Source organism: Pygoscelis adeliae, unplaced genomic scaffold (assembly GCF_000699105.1).
Source record: "Pygoscelis adeliae isolate BGI_AS28 unplaced genomic scaffold, ASM69910v1 Scaffold202, whole genome shotgun sequence".
Classification (NCBI taxonomy): domain Eukaryota; kingdom Metazoa; phylum Chordata; class Aves; order Sphenisciformes; family Spheniscidae; genus Pygoscelis; species Pygoscelis adeliae.
The window spans coordinates 1,448,765-1,471,268 of record NW_008824544.1 but is presented as its reverse complement, the minus strand read 5'-3'; the positions used below and the strand labels follow the sequence as shown (position 1 = coordinate 1,471,268).

At 39.9% G+C, this 22,504-nt stretch overlaps 1 protein-coding gene across 1 annotated transcript in view; it reads right to left on the bottom strand.

Moving 5' to 3' along the window:
- The window catches only part of CELF2 (CUGBP, Elav-like family member 2), a 379,525-nt gene extending 361,361 nt beyond the window's left edge, over positions 1–18,164 (bottom strand). Inside the window, exon 1 of the mRNA XM_009321743.1 lies at positions 18,112–18,164. Coding sequence (XP_009320018.1) covers positions 18,112–18,164 — 53 coding nt within the window. The remainder of the gene's footprint in view (positions 1–18,111) is intronic.
- Positions 18,165–22,504: the final 4,340 nt, after the last annotated feature.

The window sequence follows — 22,504 nt, the reverse complement described above, 5'->3', positions numbered from 1 at the left end:
CCTCTAACTTTCCGAACCATCAACAATGAAGGCTATAAGGAAGACCTGCTGGAGGAGAGGCACCTATGCTAGGAGAAGTTTCAAAGCCCTGAGAAAATCAGGTGGAAAATGATTTATTAGCTTTATGTAGGAAGATATTCAAATAATAACTACGCCTGTCATCCTTTATTCCATCTTCAAGATACAGACCAGGGTTTTACACCTACTTTTCCATGTCTTTCCTGTGCAAAGTTAAGCCATTTAAAATAGTTTATAATTTCCTTCACTTTTAATAAGAGCTCATTTTTTAGGCAGTACAGATATCCTATTTATTCAAATTTTTCCTTAAAATGGGTTAGCTGCAAAATGTATACACAAATAATTTGTATCAAAAGACTCTTAATCAAAGCATGGAAAGTTTCCCTCTGTACTCTAACAGATGCAACTATCTTCATTCATACACATTTTTGAGAGGAAACCAATTATGTCACTGACTTACTCCCTTCTCCGAGGACCCTCTTCCCACAGCTAACAACCCTCGATAGATTATTTGAGGAAAAAGAGAGGGGGTAAGTTTGTACCCAAGGGTACTAAAGAAAGCTAGAAGGTGATTAGAGTAAGGTTTGAGAGTTCAAAGGAAAATATGTTATTTAATACCATACAAAATCATTTATATTCAAAGACCTAATTAGGAATGTATGTAATGAATCCTACCTACTCTTTACAGAGTACCATTTAATTCAAAATGTTTCAAGCTTATTTGTGGTTTTTGGAAGTGGACTGGCACTGAAATGGCAACTACAATCTCCTCTGGAAAATATGCACTATTACATTGCTGCTTACAGTCCCGCAACCTACTATAAATACCATTTATCGAATTACTGTAATTCCACATCATCTTTGAGCCTGTGTATCATGTGCATGCATATGTATGCATGACATTTAAATCTAGGAGCCAGAATTTGTTTTGTGCTTTGAAAAGTGCTACATAGCACCACCTAAGGAGTGCCCTTATATATACAAGCTTGAATATCTGTCAATGTTTCAGCAGACCATTCATGGTGGTGCAAGGAGTTATTTAGGAACCAAGGACATTCAATTTTACCTTACTTGATGACCTCACATACTACATTCACGCTACATTCACAGGGTTTCAATATCCCTGATCTGGGAAGGTCAGATAGGACGTTGCGTTGGTGCATGCTGTGACACTGCTTGCAGTTACCCATCTTGGGCATCACTGGCCAACATCTCCGGGCATCCCTCAACATTCATCTCCACCTACATTCTTCATCTCCAGGACTTGCTTCACTTTCCAGATCTTTCCTCCAGTTGTGATCTTCATCTTCTTCTTTCTAAGCCGCCTTCTCCTCCTCCTCTCCAAGACCACTTCTTTCTAGGAACATATCTTTTCAGCCTCCTCTTCTTTCTGGGGCCCCAAACTTCCCATTTACCAATCAAAACAGTCTATGTGCAGAAGGACAGGAAGTGATCAGCCTGCTAATTGATGACCAGTGTCATTCCTCTTTATTAATTGGAAGACTTAGCACGTGCCACTTTTGTTTAGTCCAGGTGTTCACAAAATCTACAACCAGCCTGTACCAGTTGCTGAGAGGAAGCAGCAGGCTTTTATGCTTGACGGTTCAAAAGTTCAAATCTGGACATTCACCCCCCACATCCCAATTATCTGCCTCATGTTAGCATTCATGATTTTTTTTTTTTTTGGCTGCAACTGTCATCAAACATATATTAACTCATCTCCTGCAAACGTTTCACTGCAAAGTCACATGGTTTGAAGCAGGAGAGTGATAAAAATCTATTTTGTATATGAATATAACACTTGTTTACAGATTACATGTATATTGATAAGATTGTTATTCTCTCCTATTTTTATTAAGAGGTGTAAGGCAGACACTAATCTACTGATTTATGAGTATCAGCCCTATGCATTAACTCTCCCTCTGCTAGATAACCTGTTGAGCTGCTGCTACATTTCATAAGAATCCCCACAAGACAGCAAGCATAACTCATAAGCTAGATACACCCCCCACCCCCCCCAAATACCAAACACATTTAATCATGCCCACAAATATTAGCTTTAGCTTTATGTAAGCCTTAAATGAGCATACAAATCTTACTATCACTATTTGAAGTCTAAAACACTGGCAAGATTCCCAAGTAAGCCACTGTGATTTTGGAGAACACCAGGAAATTCAAGCAAAGCAGTAAAACTCAGCCTGCCCCAAACAATCAAATATGTTCCTTTGCCAAACAAAAGTTCACAGAAAGTTAAACACAGTTTTAGAAACAATTGAGATTCACAGAGAAGGAATGGCAAGAGAGGTTCAAAACATAATGAAAACATACCTTCCCAAACTGGGGGTCTATTTCTGTCTTGATATGCCAGTATGGAACTCAATCATCAACACTCTTTGAAGTCAAGAACAGTTAAAGGTGGCTAGTACCTTGAAGGAGATGCCTTAACAACAACTGGATTAAAAACTTCCCAACCAATGTCTTAATTTTAGACTGTGCAGATCAGAAAAAACCTCCAGTGCTCGGGCTAATCTCAGGATGTAGGCAAAAGGCCAGACTCTCTTAGGAGCTCAAATTCCAAAAAATGAGAGCACAAAGGATTTTTGAAGCACTAGCCATCACTTCTCCTGTCTCAGCAAGTGCCACTGAGCAAGAGAATCATTTGAAAACTTGGCTATAGAACTCTCATTTTCATTTTGTTTCTTTTAAACAAATAGTTCAGCCTAACAATCTCCAGGACAAACACAGCTAAACAAAAAAGATCCCCACTCAGCACTCACTGATTATTAAGCCTTTGGTTTGGCGTAGAGTCTTCTTTGACAAATGAAAACATAAATACATTGTCTTCATACATAATTTGGGGACACGCAGCTAAGATTGATTAGTACTGGTATGAAGTCTTAAAAATAACAGGTCTTTAAAACAGCAAGCCATAAGCATGAGAATATAAAAGAACTAGAGTTAAACTATTTTAAGTGACTTAAAATCTTTCCCTGAAGCACACTGTCAGAAACCTTCGCAAGCTGATGTCTTCTGTGGGTGTTGGGCAGGAGTTCTACTTAGTTTCTAGAGTATGCATTTAAAAGGACATGAAAATTTGGCCCCCAAACAGGACTGATGCTTCCATTTGGAGACAAGAAACATTTATATCACAAGTAGTCCAGACTGAGGGGGAAATATCACAGCTGAAGCAGAAGTGAACATCTGGTCAGAAGTTCATGCGGAATTTAGAAGAGTAATTTCTGTTACCTTGTGAGGTCAGAAATCTTTGTGCAGTTCCTGTTTCAAAAGATCATGGACTGACAAGCACAAAAGAAATGTAGGTCTCAAAGCAAGTCCTAAGATTGTGCAATAATCTTACCATAGACATAAAGAAAACCCCACTATGTGATTCTATATATATTAAAAAAAATACTAGCAAATTTGTGCGTTTTTACCTTGTGACTGAACAAAAGGTTATTCACCTTAAAAGTCTTTGTGTACATGTGAGCACCTGTGCCTTTCCCGGTTTGTTTATAGACTAGAAATTTCCATTCACATAATCATTTTTCCCAGAGTCAAGGAAATTTGTAACTATGAAAACTGGCAGCACTGGATTAATTGTCTATACTCTTAAAGATTCCCAACACCAGGATGATGTACAGCACCATATTGCCCTATGAAACAAATATCAAACTTATAATAAAGGGCCTTAGGTTATTACTTCTGTTCTCCCACCCTGCCATTGACAACACTGCATAGAAAACTAAAGTTCGTGGTTTATATTGTTGCTCTCTCAAACCAAAAAAATCAGGAATTGAAGACTTGCAGGGGGGGGGGGATTTTTCCCAACCTTACCAACCATGTTTGTGTAAAGGTTTGATTCTGTTTGAAGGCAAGAGTTGTACTTTTTCTACAGGTGGTAAAGAGGGAATGTTGAAAATCAGCTATTTGCAAAGAAAGAATGTAAAGCTGCAAAGTAGCAGGAGTTTATTGGGGTAACTAAGTTAAGGATCATTCCTGCAGTTTGACTCAGTTCACCACAAGCTTAAGAACCACTCAAAGGTTCAACTCAGGTTTTGATGCTCATGCAACAAAAACCCTCAAATTTGACATTTACAGACCTAAATTGACTATTGCGGGTTTCAAAATGAAGTGAACATCATAGTGCCTTCCCACCCTCTTTAGGAAGCAGATGTGTAAGTATAGTCACACACAAATGTTAGCTTAATCCCTCCCACCTTTTTTGAACTTCTTGCCCAGTTTCTGAGATGCTTGGCAAGGAGGTGGTAATCTCAAAAATACTAAAATGTCTTAAGCCTCCTGAAAATAAGCAGTCAAGTAAAGTCAGAGAGCATCTCAGGTACACCGCTTCAGACAAGGACACTTATAATCCTCACCAAAAAAAACCCAACAAGAACCAAAACCTCAAAAAAAACCCCAAACCAAAATAAAACCCACCCCAAAACAAATGAAATAATAATAAAGAGAAAAAAAGAAAAGGAAAAAAAAAAACCACCACCCCCCCAACAATAACACGGAAGCAACCAGAAATATAGAAAAAAAAAACCAAACCAGGACAGCCCTTCCCTCCCTAGTCTGAATCTACATCTGATTCAGCACAAGAGGATCCAGCGAAGGCAAACCCCAAACAAATAAAACAGACTTCAAGGGTTCCAGCTCTTCCAGAATAAATTTTTCATCCTTTATATGCAATGATAATGTAGAGGAAAATAACTGGCAATCCCAAACGAATAAAGCTTTTCTTAAAAAAAAAAAAAAAAAAGAAAAGAGAGAGAGAGAGAGAAAGAAAGAAAAGAAAATCAAAACTGGTCCAAGTTATATCAAGGCTTGCTATGCATGTAACGCAATTCTCCATCTATATATTTCCAGGTGTACTATCCAACTTCAGAATGTTTGAATTACAACATACAAAAGATCTTATGATCTTGAAATCTTCAGGAGCCTGTCTTTTCTGGTCAGTCTAATCTAATCCTTTACCTCAGGAATATGTCCGAGTTTACTTTGATCACCATTGCATCAAGGTCCCAGGAATTAAATGAGAATTTTGTTACATTAAACCAAAGTTGTTTATAATCAACCATGCACAAGCTGTTAGTATGGCTAGCTGCCACACAAATCAAGGTTAAAACAGGCCATGCTTACAGCTGAAATATAACTAATATGACATTATTCTTTCAGACATTTGGTTAGGCTGACAAATTTGTAACTCTGTAATTTACACAATGTCCCCATGACATGTGGCAGTACTGCTATTGTGTACAGAGATTTTTATCCTGGGAAGGAGGGGGAGGAAGTCTACATTTTCCTAATGCAAATCTTTCCCATAACAATTTCAGAATGCATGCTGGCTTGCTAAAGTATACAATTTACTTATTTGAGATTACACAAAGTTCAAATGGTGACGGATAATTATTTTAATGCAATGCAAAATTACCCTGTGGAACTCATCGGTCCAGAAAGTGGTGAGGATATCATATATAATGCTGTTAAATAAAAGTATATGTTTTAGTAAGACAAGGCTTGAAAGATTTGTTCTCTCTTTTGACTCATGCATTGCATCAATAAAGTAAATGCTGTTAGAATTCAGTGTTAGGAAAAAAATTCAATTAGTAGGATTTTAACACTCTTGTATAACACAGGAATTGTCTCATGGGATCAGATGGGAGTTTGTTTTACATGACCTTCCATCCCTAAGAGGTACAAAAAGCCTACATGGATAGGGATTTGTTGCCAAATAAGGAAAGATGCTTCTTGACCTTAGATAGTAGTTGGCCAAAGCATGAGGACTTATATCCTTCCCCATCCATTTTAATCCTATCTAATTGTAGATGTTCTCATCATCCATAATTTTTTTCTTTTTCCCAATTTTAAGCATTTGGCCTCCATGGTATCTACTGGCACAGTATGCCGTGAGCTAATTGTCATGTGGGTTATCGGTTTCAAATCTCTTGCAAGATTTTTTTTCCCCTTCGTGTTATAACAAAATTCGAACAACAAAAGCCTAAATCACCATTTCTGAGAAGTGCTTGCTATTCTGTACAACTCTTTGCTTCCGTAATTAAACACTCCTCATAAGGAAGTCCTTCTAGGTCTGAAATTATTAGCTAACTATTGCCGGAACCCCTCGGTTAAAGCACATTTTTTATCATCTTCCTGAAGGAATTCAAAATTGGCTGCTACTACTGAGAAGATACAAAGATACCATATATAGGTAACTGCTCTGTTCCAGATCATCACATCTTAAGAAACCGTCACACATACTGATTATACAGCTTCCTCCCTGCAAAGCTGGTTTTATTCAGTAGTGCCCCACTAAGCTTCCAGTTGCTGAAGAAAGATAAAATGCCCAAACCTTTGCTGCTGAACTAGTTCTGCTTTCCCATCCCACTTTCACCATGTAGATTTGTGCAAACTTCCTGTGTGGTCTGACTGCTGTGGTGCATTATAAGAACAAATTTGGGGGGGGGGGGATAAATGCAGAACTCATTCTTTCCTCCAAATTTTTATGTTTTGTGATGTTGCAACCTGGAGCCCAACATTGTTTCATATCCGAATCACAAGCTCACTGTATACATGGCTCATTTTAATCAACAGAGCTTGTTTTCCCCCTGTTGTTATGGACTGTATTTTCATAATATCTGCTTAAATTTAATCCATAACCTGAATTGCCAATACACAAAGTACAATCAACCCTGTAATAACTTGCAGAGAGTTTAATGGGAAAACAAGGCAATGATCAGTACAGTCAGATTAATACAGGTACACGGTACATTCAAGCTAGGCTTCTGTACATTACAGGACATTTTGTTTTAAGATGGTTTATTTTTCTTAAACAGTGACTATGATGTTTTTTCTGGAAATTAACTGAAGTCCTTTCCTAGGACTTTTCTGCTATGATGCCTGCCCAGTAAACATCTGTAACTGTAGCAAAAATAACTCTGGCAACAGTAACTTCTTATCTGCATGTAAATAGGATGAAGTTATACCTCCTGGACTTGGACCTGCAGCTTCATCCGTGCTCATTCTTCTTGTTGCCTTTACTCAACCACATCAATGTGAACAACATGAATTTTCTTTGCAGTGGATCAAAGTCTTTGTGCTATTTTGTCACTGTAAGAGTAATTACCTATTTTTGCTGTTGGACACGCTGCTGTGCATGGTTGTACAATATCTACAGATAAGATAGAGAAGAAAGGATGTAAAGTGCAATAACTGCATCCCTGACTCATACCAATAGAAAAATTCGGATTGTGGTTTACTATAGAAAATATTGCTAGAGAGGATATTTTTAACTTAGAGGACCTCTTAATAAGAGAGTAACTTGCTTTTTCTCTGGGGTGTGGGGGTGGCGAACTGAGAGTGCTTTTAAATTCTTCTTATGAGAAGGAGGAGAGTAAAGATGTAAGAGAAGACCTCAAAGTCCACATAAAATAGCGATCTAGCCAGTTTTGAGGCATCATGCAATAAGACTCTACAGTTGCACTTATAAGACCTGCGCGCATGATGTAAGAGCTCATTAACCACAGAATTTAATGAACGTCATGGCAAAAAGAGCAGCTTACTGCCCACAGATGTAGCTGCAACTCTCAGCAAACAGCACGGAGATCTGAACTCAGTCTAAGAGCAGTCCCAGAGCTATATGTGGGAACCATGCTGTTCTGGGTTAAAAATACAAATTGCTTTTGCAGAAATTAAAAACAAAACAAAACAAAACAAAAAAACCTTTGCAAAAATCGGGGAACTTTCAGCTCAAATGGGTAGCAAAAACCTTCCCAAAACAAAAAAACCAGTTACTCTACAATATAGCAAGTTTAGTTTCTCCTATCACCACTTTCTAATGATTTAAAGTCAGTATGCAACTAGTTTACACAGCTTGTCTGCAACCTAGGATGTCATAGGTTTAGGTTTGTTAATAGATTATGCTAAATTTATTAGTCTACTTGAATGCTGACTAAAGAGCAAAGAGCTAGGTCATTGTTTCTTTTAAATACAGGAAAAATAACTAGAAAATTAAAACTGAATGTAACCTTATTCCCAAGAGCTTTTTAGAGTCCAGACTTCAGACAGAGTAATACTGGGCATCAACAGGCTGGAATTAATTAATACAGTAAGTGCTCTAACCAAGACATTTTTTCTCCTATTAGATCCAGAAACTTTATGTACAAAAAGAAAGATGTCAAGTTTTCTGCAAAACACATGGGGCCCAACTCCCAGTTGCTCTAAGTCAGTAGATCTTGCTCAATGGAGCTTTGTCAGTTTGTGTCAGCTGGAAATCTAACCCCAAAAGTCACACAAAAGACCCTGCCAATTAATTCCTGTTGGAGTCAATGTAAGTTTACATCAGTGTTTAAATACTTTTCTCCCCATAACCCCATTTGCGGCCTTTAATACCTATCTCCCCTTTCCAAGCCCATAATTCTTCCCAGGCTACATAAATCCTTTATTTTGGCATGTCCAGCCAAAACTCGACCCCAGTCAACAACATTTTGCAACTCTTGGCATGGTCACTTTTTCCAACAAAGGAGAAGTCCAAGGGCTACAGGGACACTCACCAGCCTCAGCAGCAACAGCTACTGGTGGGACTGAAATTCTTCTCTATGACCACACCAGGGCAGAAAGGATGCCCAGCTGAAGTGCCAAGTTCACAAACATGCCCAGCAGCTCTACTGACAGGGCATGTTAAAAATTAAGGCTCAAATACATAACTGGGATCACAGACCCAGTACTTCTTGAAGGAAGTTGCATGGAAAGCCATGCAAACCTCCCAGGGACTAGAAACCACCTCTGATTAATATGCAGTAACCCCTTGCTTGTTTAAAGCAAAGATTAATTACAGCCTAAGAGATTGAGAAGTGAAATTCATCCTGCAAATGCTTGAAGGTGAATTTAGTTACTATTTGCAGAATCAGGTAGTCTCAGTTTGAAATCTGCCATCCTCCTGGTTCAGGATGAGCATAATGGGAAGAGTAGTGCGGGGGTGACACGTAGATTAATTCACTTCTATATTTATAACTTATTCTTTGTGGAGAAAGGTTATTAAGTCCGCATATTTTTCAGAACTGGAATGTCCACCGCTTCAAAGACTCACTTGAAGTCCTTTCTATAATACATCACTGTTTTCTTTGGGACCTGGAGACCAAGAACCCTATTTAAAACTGCGAGTCTTGAAACTAAAGAAAAAACTAACTTCTACCCTCTTTTACTTTAAAGCTTTCCATGGTATCTCACAAATTCTTGGATGGAGTATGCTTAATCAATTAACTCAAAAGTCATACCAAGATTTCCAACCCCAACTAAGTTCTGGCTCCATTGATCCACTAATTTAATACATAAATGTAGTCTGTAGTTCAGGTATGTTAAGCTGAGAATCAGTCTTCCGCTACTGAAGACGCAAAGTTACCTGAACAAGTGAATTAATTTTGTAACAGATACAAATTATCTATATAAAGCATTTCTTGAAGATAACTGGCTACAGACAATTTAGCTTGACATCTGAAAAAGAAAAGAAAAGAAAAAAACCCTAGCACAACTGACATGACAGATTTTTCCAATAATGTGAAATCCACACGTTCAACAAAAGAGAGAGACAGTACAATTATTGTGATAATCACTGGAGCCTCTCAATATTTCTACCTTTAGAAAATCTTCAGTTTTAAAACTCAGTTGGAAAAAACAAATGAACAACAACAAAAAGGCAATATCTGCAGATCGACAGGAGTTCAGTAACAAAGTGGTCCATTATTATCAGCTTGGGACCAACTCAAGAACAAGTATCCTATAATGAATTATCAGAACGAACTCTGCATGCAAGGGATGCACAAACTTTCCCAGATGAGGTATAAAAAACCGAGGAACCTCTTCCACTTGTGATGAAACATGGGGAAAACACACACAATCAAAGAAAAAGCATCTGAGAAAGTTATATAGTAATGCAATTCATATGAGGTTTGGTTTTTTTAAGGAAAATTAGAGTATAATCAGTAGAAGCATGTTCAGCTGCTCATATAAGAGGTTGTACGGTAACATTTCAGTTATGCTAAGAATTTTTTAGTGCCACAGAGCATTTTTCAGGAGTATTAGAGGTCCTGAAGCCTGAACAGGTTCCTCAGGAGACAGTGATACCCACCAAACACCCATAGGGAACAGTTAGAGTGTTTTCCTTACAGAAAAGAAATTCAGCTCTGTCCTGGTTTCAGCGGGGATGGAGTTAATTTCCTTCCTAGTAGCTGGTACAGTGCTGTGTGTTGGATTTAGAGTGAGAATAATGTTGATAACACACCAATGTTTTAGTTGTTGCTGAGCAGTGCTTACACTAGTCAAGGACTTTTCAGCTTCCCGTGCTCTACCGACTGAGAAGGCTGGAGGTGCACAAGAAGCTGGGAGGGGGCACAGCCAGGACAGCTGACCCCAACTGGCCAAAGGGACATTCCATACCATGTGACGTCATGCTCAGTGTGTAGAGCTGGGGGAAGAAGAAGGAAGGGGGGGACGTTCGGAGTGATGGTGTTTGTCTTCCCAAGTCACCGTTACACATGATGGAGCCCTGCTTTCCTGGAGATGGCTGAACACCTGCCTGCCCATGGGAAGCAGTGAATGAATTCCTTGTTTTGCTTTGCTTGTGTGCGCGGCTTTTGCTTTCCCTATTAAACTGTCTGTATCTCAACCCACGAGTTTTCTCCCTTTTACCCTTCCGATTCTCTCCCCCATCCCACTGGGGGGGAGTGAGCGAGCGGCTGTGTGGGGCTTAGTTGCCAGCTGAGGTTAAAGCACGACAAGCTCCTGCTCAGGTCAAGCAAAAGAAAATCTCCTGGATCTTGATCTAAAGGCCCAGCAAGAGAGACTGCAAATCTTCCTGGTTTCACCTTCCTTTGCTCCGTCCTTGGTACGGCACCTTGAGACTAGCAGGGGTGCAAGAGATCTTTAATGAATCTCTCTTGAACAAAACAAAGCCTGTTATACAGGCAATGCTGTAATAATGACTGCTGGAATAATAACTACTAGACGAGTTTCATTGCTCTAATGACACCCCTCCACAGGGACAGCAGGGAACATTACCAATGGCTGGGAAAATGCCATGTGGCACAGGTTTTGCTGAAGGAAGGTGATGAAACACAGGTGAGTAGAGTTGCATGTCAACTGGGGAGGGGGTTAGAAAAATGAAGGAGAGCAAGAAATGAGCCTATGAAAAGAATTATTCACATGTGCAGCTATCAGACATGAAACGAGCAGCTATGCAGAGAAGGAACTGCATACCAAAGGAGAGACTAAGCTTGGAGGGGGGTTTAATAAAGCAGAACAGTAACTGAGCTTACAAATTTTTATAAAGGGTTACTGAACGGAAGCAACACATACGCAAAAAAACCCCCAAAACCCAAAGGGGAAAAATAAGAAACCCAAGCCCTCAAGCTAAGTAATTTGCCATTAGGCAAAGCTCAGCCAGATCATGCAGCTCTGGGTTCCAGGCTTCAACCAGCTTCAGCCTAACAACTTCTTGGAAAAAAGCTGGTGCATGTGAGGAATTTGAGTGGTTCATCTGCGGAGCTGCCTTGCAAAGGCAGAAATACTGAAGAAAAGGTTTTAGCAAATGAGCAAGGAATTACTTGTTCTTAAAAGAGTTAAATTCCAGTTTCAGTTAAGTAAATTATTTTTATGAGGGCAGGTGGTGAAAAGCCCAGCCCAAGGCTGAGCCCTCACTGCTGTGGGCTCTGTACGGACAGAGCCGTACATCTCTATAGCCATGAAAAGTTTATAGCCAAAGTAGATAAGACAGGTATTAACAACTCCATTTTACTAGTGGGAACTGAGGCACACAGAGATTAAGTTACTCATCCAAACTGACACAGAAAGCCTCAGAAAAGCTTGAAAATATAACCTTATCTCTCAAGGCACAATGTATCGCTGCCACTGCCCAGTTACCTTTCCTTTCGACAGGCAATTTCCTCTTTATTTCAGTTCCACTGAGTGCAGAACTAGACAAAGCTTAAAATTTGCAATGGGTTAGTTATGAAAGAGCTGCAGAGATCTGCAGAAGGACATTAAGACTCTCATTGATTTAAGAGATGAAGATGATGAAATCGTAGATGAAATTCAGTATGATTAAGTAATGCTTGTAGGAAAGGATGATCCTGTTTTCACCTGCATCCTGCAACATGTGCATCCATGTAACTGGATTTCATTAATCACCAGTCAGAAATGAAATTTTGGGGTATAATAGATGCAGAAACAACACAACCTCCCCCTCCCTTCAAAAGAAAGGAACCTGAAACTCAATGTCTCAAGGCCTTAGCAAGGAAACCACTCCAAACAGCTACCACGTGTCCCAAAACATGGATGCAAGACAAATTTACACGTAAAAGAGCCCTTCCAGTGCATTACTTTGTTAACATAGGTGCAACCAGTGTGTCAAACCACAGAATTTCTTTGCTGCAAGACGTGGTCTCAAAGTTAAAACTGCAAAAGCAGTCAGATAAATTCATGGAGTAAGCATTCGTCAAGAAAAAACCATCACTGCTGGCATAGGAAGTCCCTGAACTGCAGTTCACTGATGTCTGGGAGAGTGTTACTACACACTTACCATCATCGACTCTTGCTAGGCATCTATGTTGCTGGTGCAGTAATTTTATATTATGATTTTGGGGTTAGGGCAATTTAAACAATTAGGCAAAGGAATATAGCAGCAATAATAAGTAAACCTCTTTGTGAGAAAGCATTCATTTAAATTGGATGATTAAATCCCCCGTAAAGCACCTGGAAGATTTAACAACTCATGTCCAAATGAACAAGATGTAATAAGCTTGTATACAGGCTTGATATGAAAAGTGGATTGTTTTTAGTAAAACAGTGGAGAGTAACATCTTATTGAAAAGAGTGATTGAATTTTTATCAGGGGAAAATAAAGATGCAAGAATAAATCTGCACAGGCTTAGAGAAGGACTAGATGACTTTCTCATCCATCAACAGTGGATGCAGGAGTGTGTTACATCCTAATCTGCTATTTTCTGTTATCTTCACTTTTTGAATCACCCCGTATATCCTGCCTTTTTAAGAAAAAGATCCAAACCAGGAAAAAACTGCCAGTATTGTCCTCTACAAAGTGCAGAGGAAGCACAGATACAAAAGATGAAAAAGTGACTAAAAACCTCGTACTTCAATATAGCTGGCCTTAATTTTTCATCCCAGTGTTACTCACTTGAGTGATTGTAGAGTTACATGTTCAAACTGAAAGCAGAGGAATCCAGACTATGTTTCGCTGCTCATATTTTACGTATAAGAGCTCAGTACCAACCATCATCCCCTGGCAATTCTCATTTGTATCACGACTTGGGACTTACGTGACCCTCACTAACATCCCTTTCAGCGCCATCTCTGACATGATCTGTGTTTTTGGAGGGGTTAACTGGAAAACCATTTCTCAAATGTGTTTTTAGTTATTACAAGATACACACACCCTCTTTTCAAGCATATTCATTTTTTTTAAAGCGAGCATATTGTGGCAATTATGGGGGAATTTGTATTCTCCACTGACATCTGAAATTCCATTATCTGTATTTCATGGTGGTGATGGAGTCCAGTGTTATGTCCCTGGGCCAAACTTTCAGGGCTTGTTTTGTTTTTGAGTAGTGGGTGGAGGTAACATTGTTCAGGTCCTCAGAGTAAAGCACATGTGAAATAATTTTTTTTTACCCCCTTTTCTGAGCAGTAGTTCTGTGTTGGGGGTCCATGCCGTTAACTGGTCTGTTCAGATACTGAATCCAATACAGGATGCCTTATCTTAAGCTTTGCTAAGATGGAAAGGCAAAAGCCAAAAGAGGAACAAGACTCTCATCACTACGGTCGTCTCGGTTTATTGTTCTGTGCCAACAACCGCATTTGAGCTGTTGTGCGTATTTTCCTCCCCCTTCTCCAATTTGAACACCTTGAAGCTATTTAACCCATCTTAATTCACGGGCAATCACAGGAGCAGGGTGTGGGGTTAGGACTATTTGCCCAAAATAGCTCATAATAAAACACCAACAAGGCTGAAATTGCTCCTCCTGGACTGACTTGCCAAGCATGAAAACCATTTTTTTCCTGAAAAGCCAAACCATTTACAGGCAGTTTGGATGGTGTGCGTGGTGGAAAAGGCATTTTGGAGAGAACATTTGAATTGGTACATCCACCTGACACATGACTTGTTCCAAACAAGATGTTCCCAACTCCATTAGCCAAGTTGTATGGGCCAGTTCAATAGGACTTGTGAAATTCAGGTCATCTGTATTCAGAGCAGTACAGCAAGATTCGCTGCTTCACAGACTGTAAGTTGACTGCTCATCTGAGTGAAAACTTCTACTCTTTGCTTGGATTTCACCTTGAGGTTGCGAAGTCAAGTTAAAACCAACTTTTTTTTCCTAGCAATAAGCCATAGAAAGGTCACATACTTCTTCAGACCGGAATGCAAAGGGGTACAAGGTCTTCCCTGTATAGGTAACTCGTGATTTATAGTGCTGCATTTAGCCTTGTTGGAGCCAAATTAAGGGAGAAAAGCAACAGAGGAGATGTGGCCTTGAGGGATTTTTTTTTTCCTCTCCTTTTTGTGCCTCTCCTTGTTAGGCTACTGCTCTGCTTTTGCTGTTGTAGGGGCCCAGAGCACAGGCTCTGGCTTCAGAAAGAGCAACCAAAGCTGTCCCTGTCATGTGTGAGGGAAAAAACCACATCCCAGAAGTACAGGGAAAGTTTTGAACAGGGATTAGAGACATCTCTGGAGTCACAGCAGCTGATCTTGGTCTCTCTTACGCACTAGGGAGGCTAGATCCCAACTCCCATATAATTCTGGAGACAGGTAAATGGGATTTCTATGTCGGCAGAGGGCTGGGCTAGCACACACCATTTGCTAGTAAGACTCTGAAGGATTTTAAAAAGGCCTGAATTTTTGCCAATCTCTCCTGGCTCCAAGGGATACAACAGACATGGCATTTATTCTAGTCTCACTATGAAAAGTGAGAAGGCATCTATAAGGGCAGATCAGCCAGCAGTATGTTAATGTCAAAGCATAGAAGTTTTGCTGGGAGCTTATCTGAAAAGAGACAACAGGAGGGAAAAAAAAAATAAATCCAGGAGCTCTCACAGATTTACTTTCCAGTAACTTTAATATTCAGATCACTAACAAGAAATCCAGTGAAAGAAAATATTTTCTGAAGTGGGTTTTGTTCTGCATGTTAAACTGTTCTTAGAGCCCCCGAATTCCTCCCCCCCTTGCTGTAGCCAGTGGCTGCTGAGTATTGCAATTCTCACTGTCCTACCCCAGACAGACACAAGGAAAGAGGGAGGCCTGATGTAATATTATAGATACACACCATTTTGCCATTTATTTATTTTAATACCTCTGCTAGCTCTCCCAGCCCTGCTGGGTGAAGTCCAGCAAAATCCCCTGCCACCCTCCAGCACCACCTCTCCCACCCCTTAGGCTCCACCACCAGCCACAGCCTTGTCTGTTGTTATATTGTACCTTTTCCTTTATTATTATCTTTATTCAGAGGGCAGGAGATGCACTCCCAGGGGATTTGGGGAGGAGAGCAGAGGAACCAGAGCTCAGCTGAGATGGGGGTAACCAGCACCAAGGCAGCCCATTGCTGATCTGAGCCCCAATGCAATTATTCCCCCTCCCCGCCTCCATGAGATCTGCGTCCTTCAGTCTTTTCCCAGCTAAGCAGGTTTCAAATTGTGAGCGAGTCACAGAATAAATTACAGGGGGTGCACAAGGAAAACAAAATTGAGAATTTGCCACTGTAGAACACTAGTCTCGAGCTGATCACAGCATTTGCTATAGCATTTCATTTGGGTCTTAAAGAATTGCTTTGTGCCGCCTAAGAGAACCACAAAGAAACACTCCTCTATTTCTTATAAATATTAGTTACAGGCTCCCTTGATACATGGAGGGGAAACACTAAAAATGGTAAGCTCAGAGGCATCAAACAGGCTGGAAATTGGCCTGCAGAAAAGGAACTAAAATTTATAAGAAAAGGTAGAAGTGGCATTACAGTGTAATAAGTTGCAAGCCATATGAGCTGCATGTTGAATTCTAGTTTCTTTGGGTTTTTTTGTTTGTTTTTTTTTTTTTACTATCAGTGATCATTTCACTTATATTACATACTGTGTTTTCCCACCTCTTAACCCTCTGCATCCTGCAGTTAGTCTGCACAATGTCACGTCTGTACAGAGTTGCTGCTCTAACTATACACAGTAACTACACAAAGAAACATCCGGTAAAATTGACTTAATCACATCTTTGACCTACTCTGTCTCCATACAGCTGTAATCTCCAGATTCACACATGCAGTTGGGAAACTTCAGCCATGCTGTAGGGGAAAAAGTGCCAAGGAGATATTTCTTCTACAGTCATGTAAACACATCATTTTTCTAAGAAAACAGGATTCTTTGAGAGGGCAACAGTTTCTCCTCCTAAATTTTCTTGACTTTCAAGTCCTCTGTGTCATCCCTCAACTCAGCAAAACCCAGGTATCACCTGACTTGACTAGCAGAGGAATCAGAAGTAGTCTCACAGAGCTAGAGAAACTTTTAAAATAATTCCTAGGATAGCTTTTCTGGAGCCGTAAGACACGCTGTAAGACAATACATACGGAGCTCTGTAAAAGCATTTTACTGGCATTCATTGGTGATGACTCACAGAAGTCACCCCGGCTCTGGTCCCTAGGGTGACCACCCGCCCCAGATGCCAATCACAGCCCTGCACTCCACCGCCCCGCACAGCACTACGTGTGAGCTAAGATCCACACTGAAGTTTTGGAAGTCAAATAGAAACTTGTAATTCTGTGCTGAGAGTCCTAAATGACTTAAAAAAACAAAACAAAACAAAAACAAACAAACAAACAAACAAACCTTGCAATAAGACCGTTATACCAAGTCTCATACCACAGAGAAGGATAAAGGATCTTAGTCCACATTCCTACACACAGGCTCAGAAGATGGTCAGAGAAATGTAAACTTCTGAAAAAGAAAGTTCAATACTCTGCAGATATGAGGAAAAAAACCCTAGTCATGTAAGTAGACTCTGTGGTTTGACTTTTGAAGGGTTGTTTTCCTCTTTCAGCTCAGGACACATTAAGTTCTTTAAAACATTGTAGCAAAAAGCTCAAGTATATTTTAAAATATTTAATAACAACAACAATATCACAATTCACATACCCTCTCAAAATCAATGTCATTTACTCCCTTAAAAAAAAAAAAAATTGTATTAGGTGCAGCTTCATGTTTTGCTTAAGACCTGAGGGAAATAAACTTTATATTTAACTAATTGTATAATTTTGCCATCTACATTCCCAGATGGTTCCAATGTTTTAGTGAAGTTTCTGCAGACCATCTGCAAACTTTTTACATGTCCGGATTCTCAGTAGGCAAAACCAGGCACTTACAGCAGGACTAAACATGGACATTTAACACTGTGGATTTTTAATATCTGCAGCAGGCATTAACGGTGATTTCCCCCCCCCCCTTCCCCCCCATCCTTCTTTTTAGCAGTTCGAGTTACCATTTTTCACTATTCAAAATAAAAGATAGCAGTACTGAATGTAAAAATCAGTAGCAACTTTTAAGTATCAAACACATGCCTCAGAGGGACAACAAACTGTGGAAGTTTCAACAACAAAACAAGACAAGCACATTTGTCCCCCTTTCCCCCCATAAGACTGTTTTCCACTTCTTGATCAACTTTCACGCTGGTTTTTTTGCTCCTCTGAAGTTTCCCACCCATTCCCCTGCAGAGCACAGCAAGGAAAGCAGAGAGTTAATCCTGCAGTTTCAACTGGTGTGAGTCTTTACTGTTAACTTGAATTTACGGAGCAATCTCTCCTTAAAAAAAAGAAAGAAAAAAAAATTCCTCGCTGCACTGTAACATCGAGAAGTATATTTAAAAAAATGTCCCTCAGGTCTCTATAAACATCTGCTTAAAGGTTTGCTGTATCTTAAAAGAGCTCTAATTACCAGAAACTCCTCTCTTACTTAAGCCCAGGGCTCACATTTCGATGATAACTCAAGCTCCAGTTAATTTAGGGCTAAACCAAAAATGCCTGTACCAAACAGAAGAAAACACAGGCCTACCTTAAAACTTTCCAGCTTTTCAGAGGATCCAAGTCAGAGATTATAGACACCATTGTAGCAATGATAACAATAAAATATATATATGTATAAAACCACGGCAGGGAAGCGTAACCACAAAAGCAGCAAGTACTCTACTCAGAGTGGGAATGACAACAAACCCAGCACAGCTCTTCCTCCTTCTCAAGCTGATAAGCACTTGTCCCAGCTTCTCTCCACCCCCAAAATCAATCTTGTGCTATATTGCTTCACAGTCCCAGTTTCATTTCTTCACCACTACCTTTTAAAGCCCTTGTAATCTGCTCCAACTGATCAAATTTGACCTTTTTGTAGCCCACTTTATTCCAAGCACAGCCCTCAGTTAAATCTCTCTTTATTAACACCGTCCTTCTTGGCTTTCTTTTGGAACAAACACAGCTCAAGCTTGAAGCCTCCAGTCTTTGCCAGCAATCATTTACAGATTACTGCGAGCTGCAGTCTTCTCCTTTTGGGTATTTTCTTCTGCCTCTGAGGTTTGCTTTTATATTATTTTCTGAAGGTTGGTGGGGGTCTCCCTTTCCCTATTCCGTGCAGGTTGGAGTTTGACACTTTTAAAGGAGGGACTTTCTAATGCAACTCCTCTCCCCCCCTTCCCTCCCCCCCTTCCCTCTCGCCCTCATACAGACAGATGCACACATTAAAAACAGTTTACAACCTTTTGAATACAGAATCGTCTTTCTCCCTCCTTTATTTTTTTGAATCTAATAGGCTTGATAGACTTGTAAGCTGAAGCTGTGACTGAAAGCAGTCTGATTTATGGCAAGACTGCTATTATGGTAGAATAATAAAAAGCCTAATAATGAAAAGACAGATGTTAACCCTTCAGATGTTTGAAAGGGGAAAAGGTATCTATATAATTCCATTAAATCCATCTCTTCTTTTTGTTGCTACTTAAAAAATAAATAGTAAAGCATCCTCCAGATCACTATAGTGATCTGAAAAGTTGTGTAACTGCTATGTTAGTGTGTGTTTATTTAGGAAAATCTAGATGATTGGCCTCTTTTGTGTTTCTATAACACTTTTTGACATTGATTTTCCTGCATTTAAATATTTCTCTTTTGCATTTTCCCCCCTCTAAATGTTTTCATGATTTGATTTCCACCGATTCATTGGGATTTCTAGAAATTCCCAAATTAAAATTCAGGGGGAAAAAAAGCAAAGCTGCACCTTATGAAGTGTTCAGTCAGAACCAAACTACCCCAAATGACAGATACTTCCACTTTGCTATTTATACCACAGGCATATGCTCCTAGTTTCTCTCTGCCACCTGTTCTCAAAAAAAAAAAAAAAAAAAAAAAGTTAAGATCAGCCCTTGTATGTTAAAAAGAAGCAGTAATATGATGGTCACATAGAGATCTGGTAGTGTGTGACATCACACACTCATGGAAACATAATAAAGGATATAATAAGGCATAATAAACTTTTGAGGCTGCTTTAAGTCTTCCACTACCACCTCCTTTGATGAAAGAAAACTTGACCTATGTCTAAATTGCTTTCAAGGCTCCCTTGGATGCCGTAGGCTGGTTTTGGCCAGCCTGAACCTCCCCTTGCCGGTGTCCCTATAGTACAAAGGCAGCACAGTCTTGTCCTTGCCAGAAGGTGACACTGCGGCTTCCCACTGCCCCCAAAAGATTTTGTGACCACTTTATCTGCGAGACAGCAGCCAGGAGATAGAGGTCAGAGAGAAACAACCAGTTTTAAACTACCTAGATACAAAATGCCTCCTTTGTTCAAAGGCCAGCGCATCATTCGCCCCTCATTTAGGAGAAATGTACATTGAGTCCTCTCCTGCCTCTTTTTCTGCCCCTCAGCCCCGTGAAGCCCCTGGCTTAGCATGTGGGGCCATATCAGTTGATCAGTTTAGCAAGTCAGGCCCCAAGTTCAGACCTCTGGATTTTACATCCACTCCTGGGCAACGGCTCCAACAGCTTTGCTTTATCTCCGGGGGGTGTAACAAGGATAAACACATCAGACACTGCTGATGGTGGGATTGCAGGTGCAGATCTGGGGGAGGAGAGTGGAGGACAGCTGGGGGGTTACAGATGCTCCATCTCCCTCTTAAGGTCAGTGTGGCACAGGGTGTTTCTCACCTGATATGCACATATCTCTGAGCACTTCTTCAGAGATAAGGGTTGTATCCACCTCTGGAAACTTTGGGGTCATATATTTATTTACCTACAGGAGATGGGTTAGACGCTTGCCATGGAAAATGAAATTCAGTTGCCACTTGTCATATGTTTCTTTGTGGAGCTGAGGAAACCTTCATTTTTAGCGGGGGAAGCAATTAAAAAGAGATTGGCCAGTGTCTCTTCCTTTCTTCCCAAAAGTTTGTAAACCATCGGTATGGAGGTTAATCCCTCACTTGAGACTGGAGAGGACATAAGTGGTTACAGTACACTGCCTGTTCTCTTTCCTCTCTACCTTACTGTCACATTTGCTGGTTTTAGAGCTATATTCACATATTTTCCCACGAAAACTTCTCACTGAGTTTCATATTGATGACCAGGCTCAAATTAAGAAAGGCTTGAAGCTTAGCCTGCAAACAAAATTAAAAAATACCCTGTCTTATCGTGTCCCCTTGGCAAGCCCAGTTTGAGTTCTTGTCACATCCTATCTGTCCACTGTTGCACGTCAAGATGAGAAAGAGGCAATGGTGCTCTGCCTTTATACCCCACTTAGGGATCTAACTGGTTTCAGTTTCTGTACGGGTCAGGAGTACGTGAGAGTGACAAGGGTAAGAGACTTTTACATTAAGGTTGGATGTTCCTATATCCCTAGACTTCAAGGACTAGACACACAAAGTGGAGGACCGCAGTTTCCTCTGGTGTATAAGGAGAAACCAAGGCCAAGAGAAACAACTCAGCCCCTGTCCCCCACTCCAGCTCAATGCCAAACCAGCCCAGAGCTCCACCGCACCAAGATGCTGAGTGTCTCTTACTCTGTTCATCCAGAAATTCCACAAACTATCTCCATTTTAAGAATTTTATCTCTAACAAGTATATTTTATACTTTCCATAGGCGCATTTTTCACTGCCTTCCCACAGAAAACACTCCATTATTTCCTCCAACATATCCACGTGAAACCTATACCTTAGGAGTAAAGATTCTTATTCCTTTCCCATTTGCAATTATTTATGGTTATTTTTATTATTTTAATCTTAAACTTTTCATGTCTGGAATGAAAGCCAGGTCTCAATTTTGCTGGACCTGGCTGGCATTTTGCCAGCTTTTCCTACAACATTGAAGAAAACAACTATAAGCTTTCTAAAAATAAAACTAGAAGATTAAGTTTAGCACAGAGAAACTTGCGACAGGCAATGGATTTTCCAAAACAGCCTCACGCATTTCATACAGCATGTAGCTATAGTAGGAGAAAACAAATAAAACAGAAACAGAAACCCACTGTAAAATTATTTTAACTCTTGTGCTTGGATAGTGGCATTCCCGCCCATCTTTTAGCTAAATGTTTTTTCTGTTGTGGTTAAGGACTTTGTCTTCAAAACTTTTATTTTTATGCTTCAAGTGAAGAAATTTCCTATGATCTTCAGCTTATTTGCCAAGAAACAGCCAGCACATCTGTGAAATATTACTGAAGCAAATTTATTACAGTTAGCCAGAAGGCAACAGCCCTGAAAGTTTCCTCTACCTGCTGAAATCCAACTTATTGTATAACTTGGGTCTGTCCTACCATAACATGTCCTACCAGCGAGAGCTTAGTAGTTCTCAGTTAATATGATAAAGAAGTACAAGCTTTCCAAGATTTTGAGTCATGTTAAAGTAAATATATATATACACTTTTGAAAACAGTATTCATATATACACACACATACACAAAAGGATCTCTAAGCAATGTCATCATGCTTAGTTTAGACAGCTGTGGAGTCAAAAAAGTTCCAGATCAACTAGCTACAAACATTTGAAGGTCAATTACAGGACAAAGCATTTTAAAAAGCATAAGCAATGATGGCTACTGAGCATTAGAAAGATGATTTTATGTCATGAGATTTTTTTCCCCATTGGACTGAGGACTTTGTAGTGTTGGGCAGGAAAATAAACCAAGTATAGTAAGCAGTCTGGGTTGGTTATTTAATCTTCTTTCAAGGGTGTTATCTCATTCAAAATATTTTAGGAGCCAAGGAAGGTCTGGCAAAGCACAACTTTTTAGTCAGGATGCCCAACAGCCATCATATCAGGCAATAATAGAGAAATAAATAACCTTCTAGCATCTTCCCAAAACATATTTTCCATTGCTCTTTCATACAAAGCAATATTAAGCTATTTGAAAGAAATCCTGGTCTTTTACCAGGAAAACCTCACTCTCCCTAGGGAGCCTGTTGTTAAACAAAAGCTTATCTAT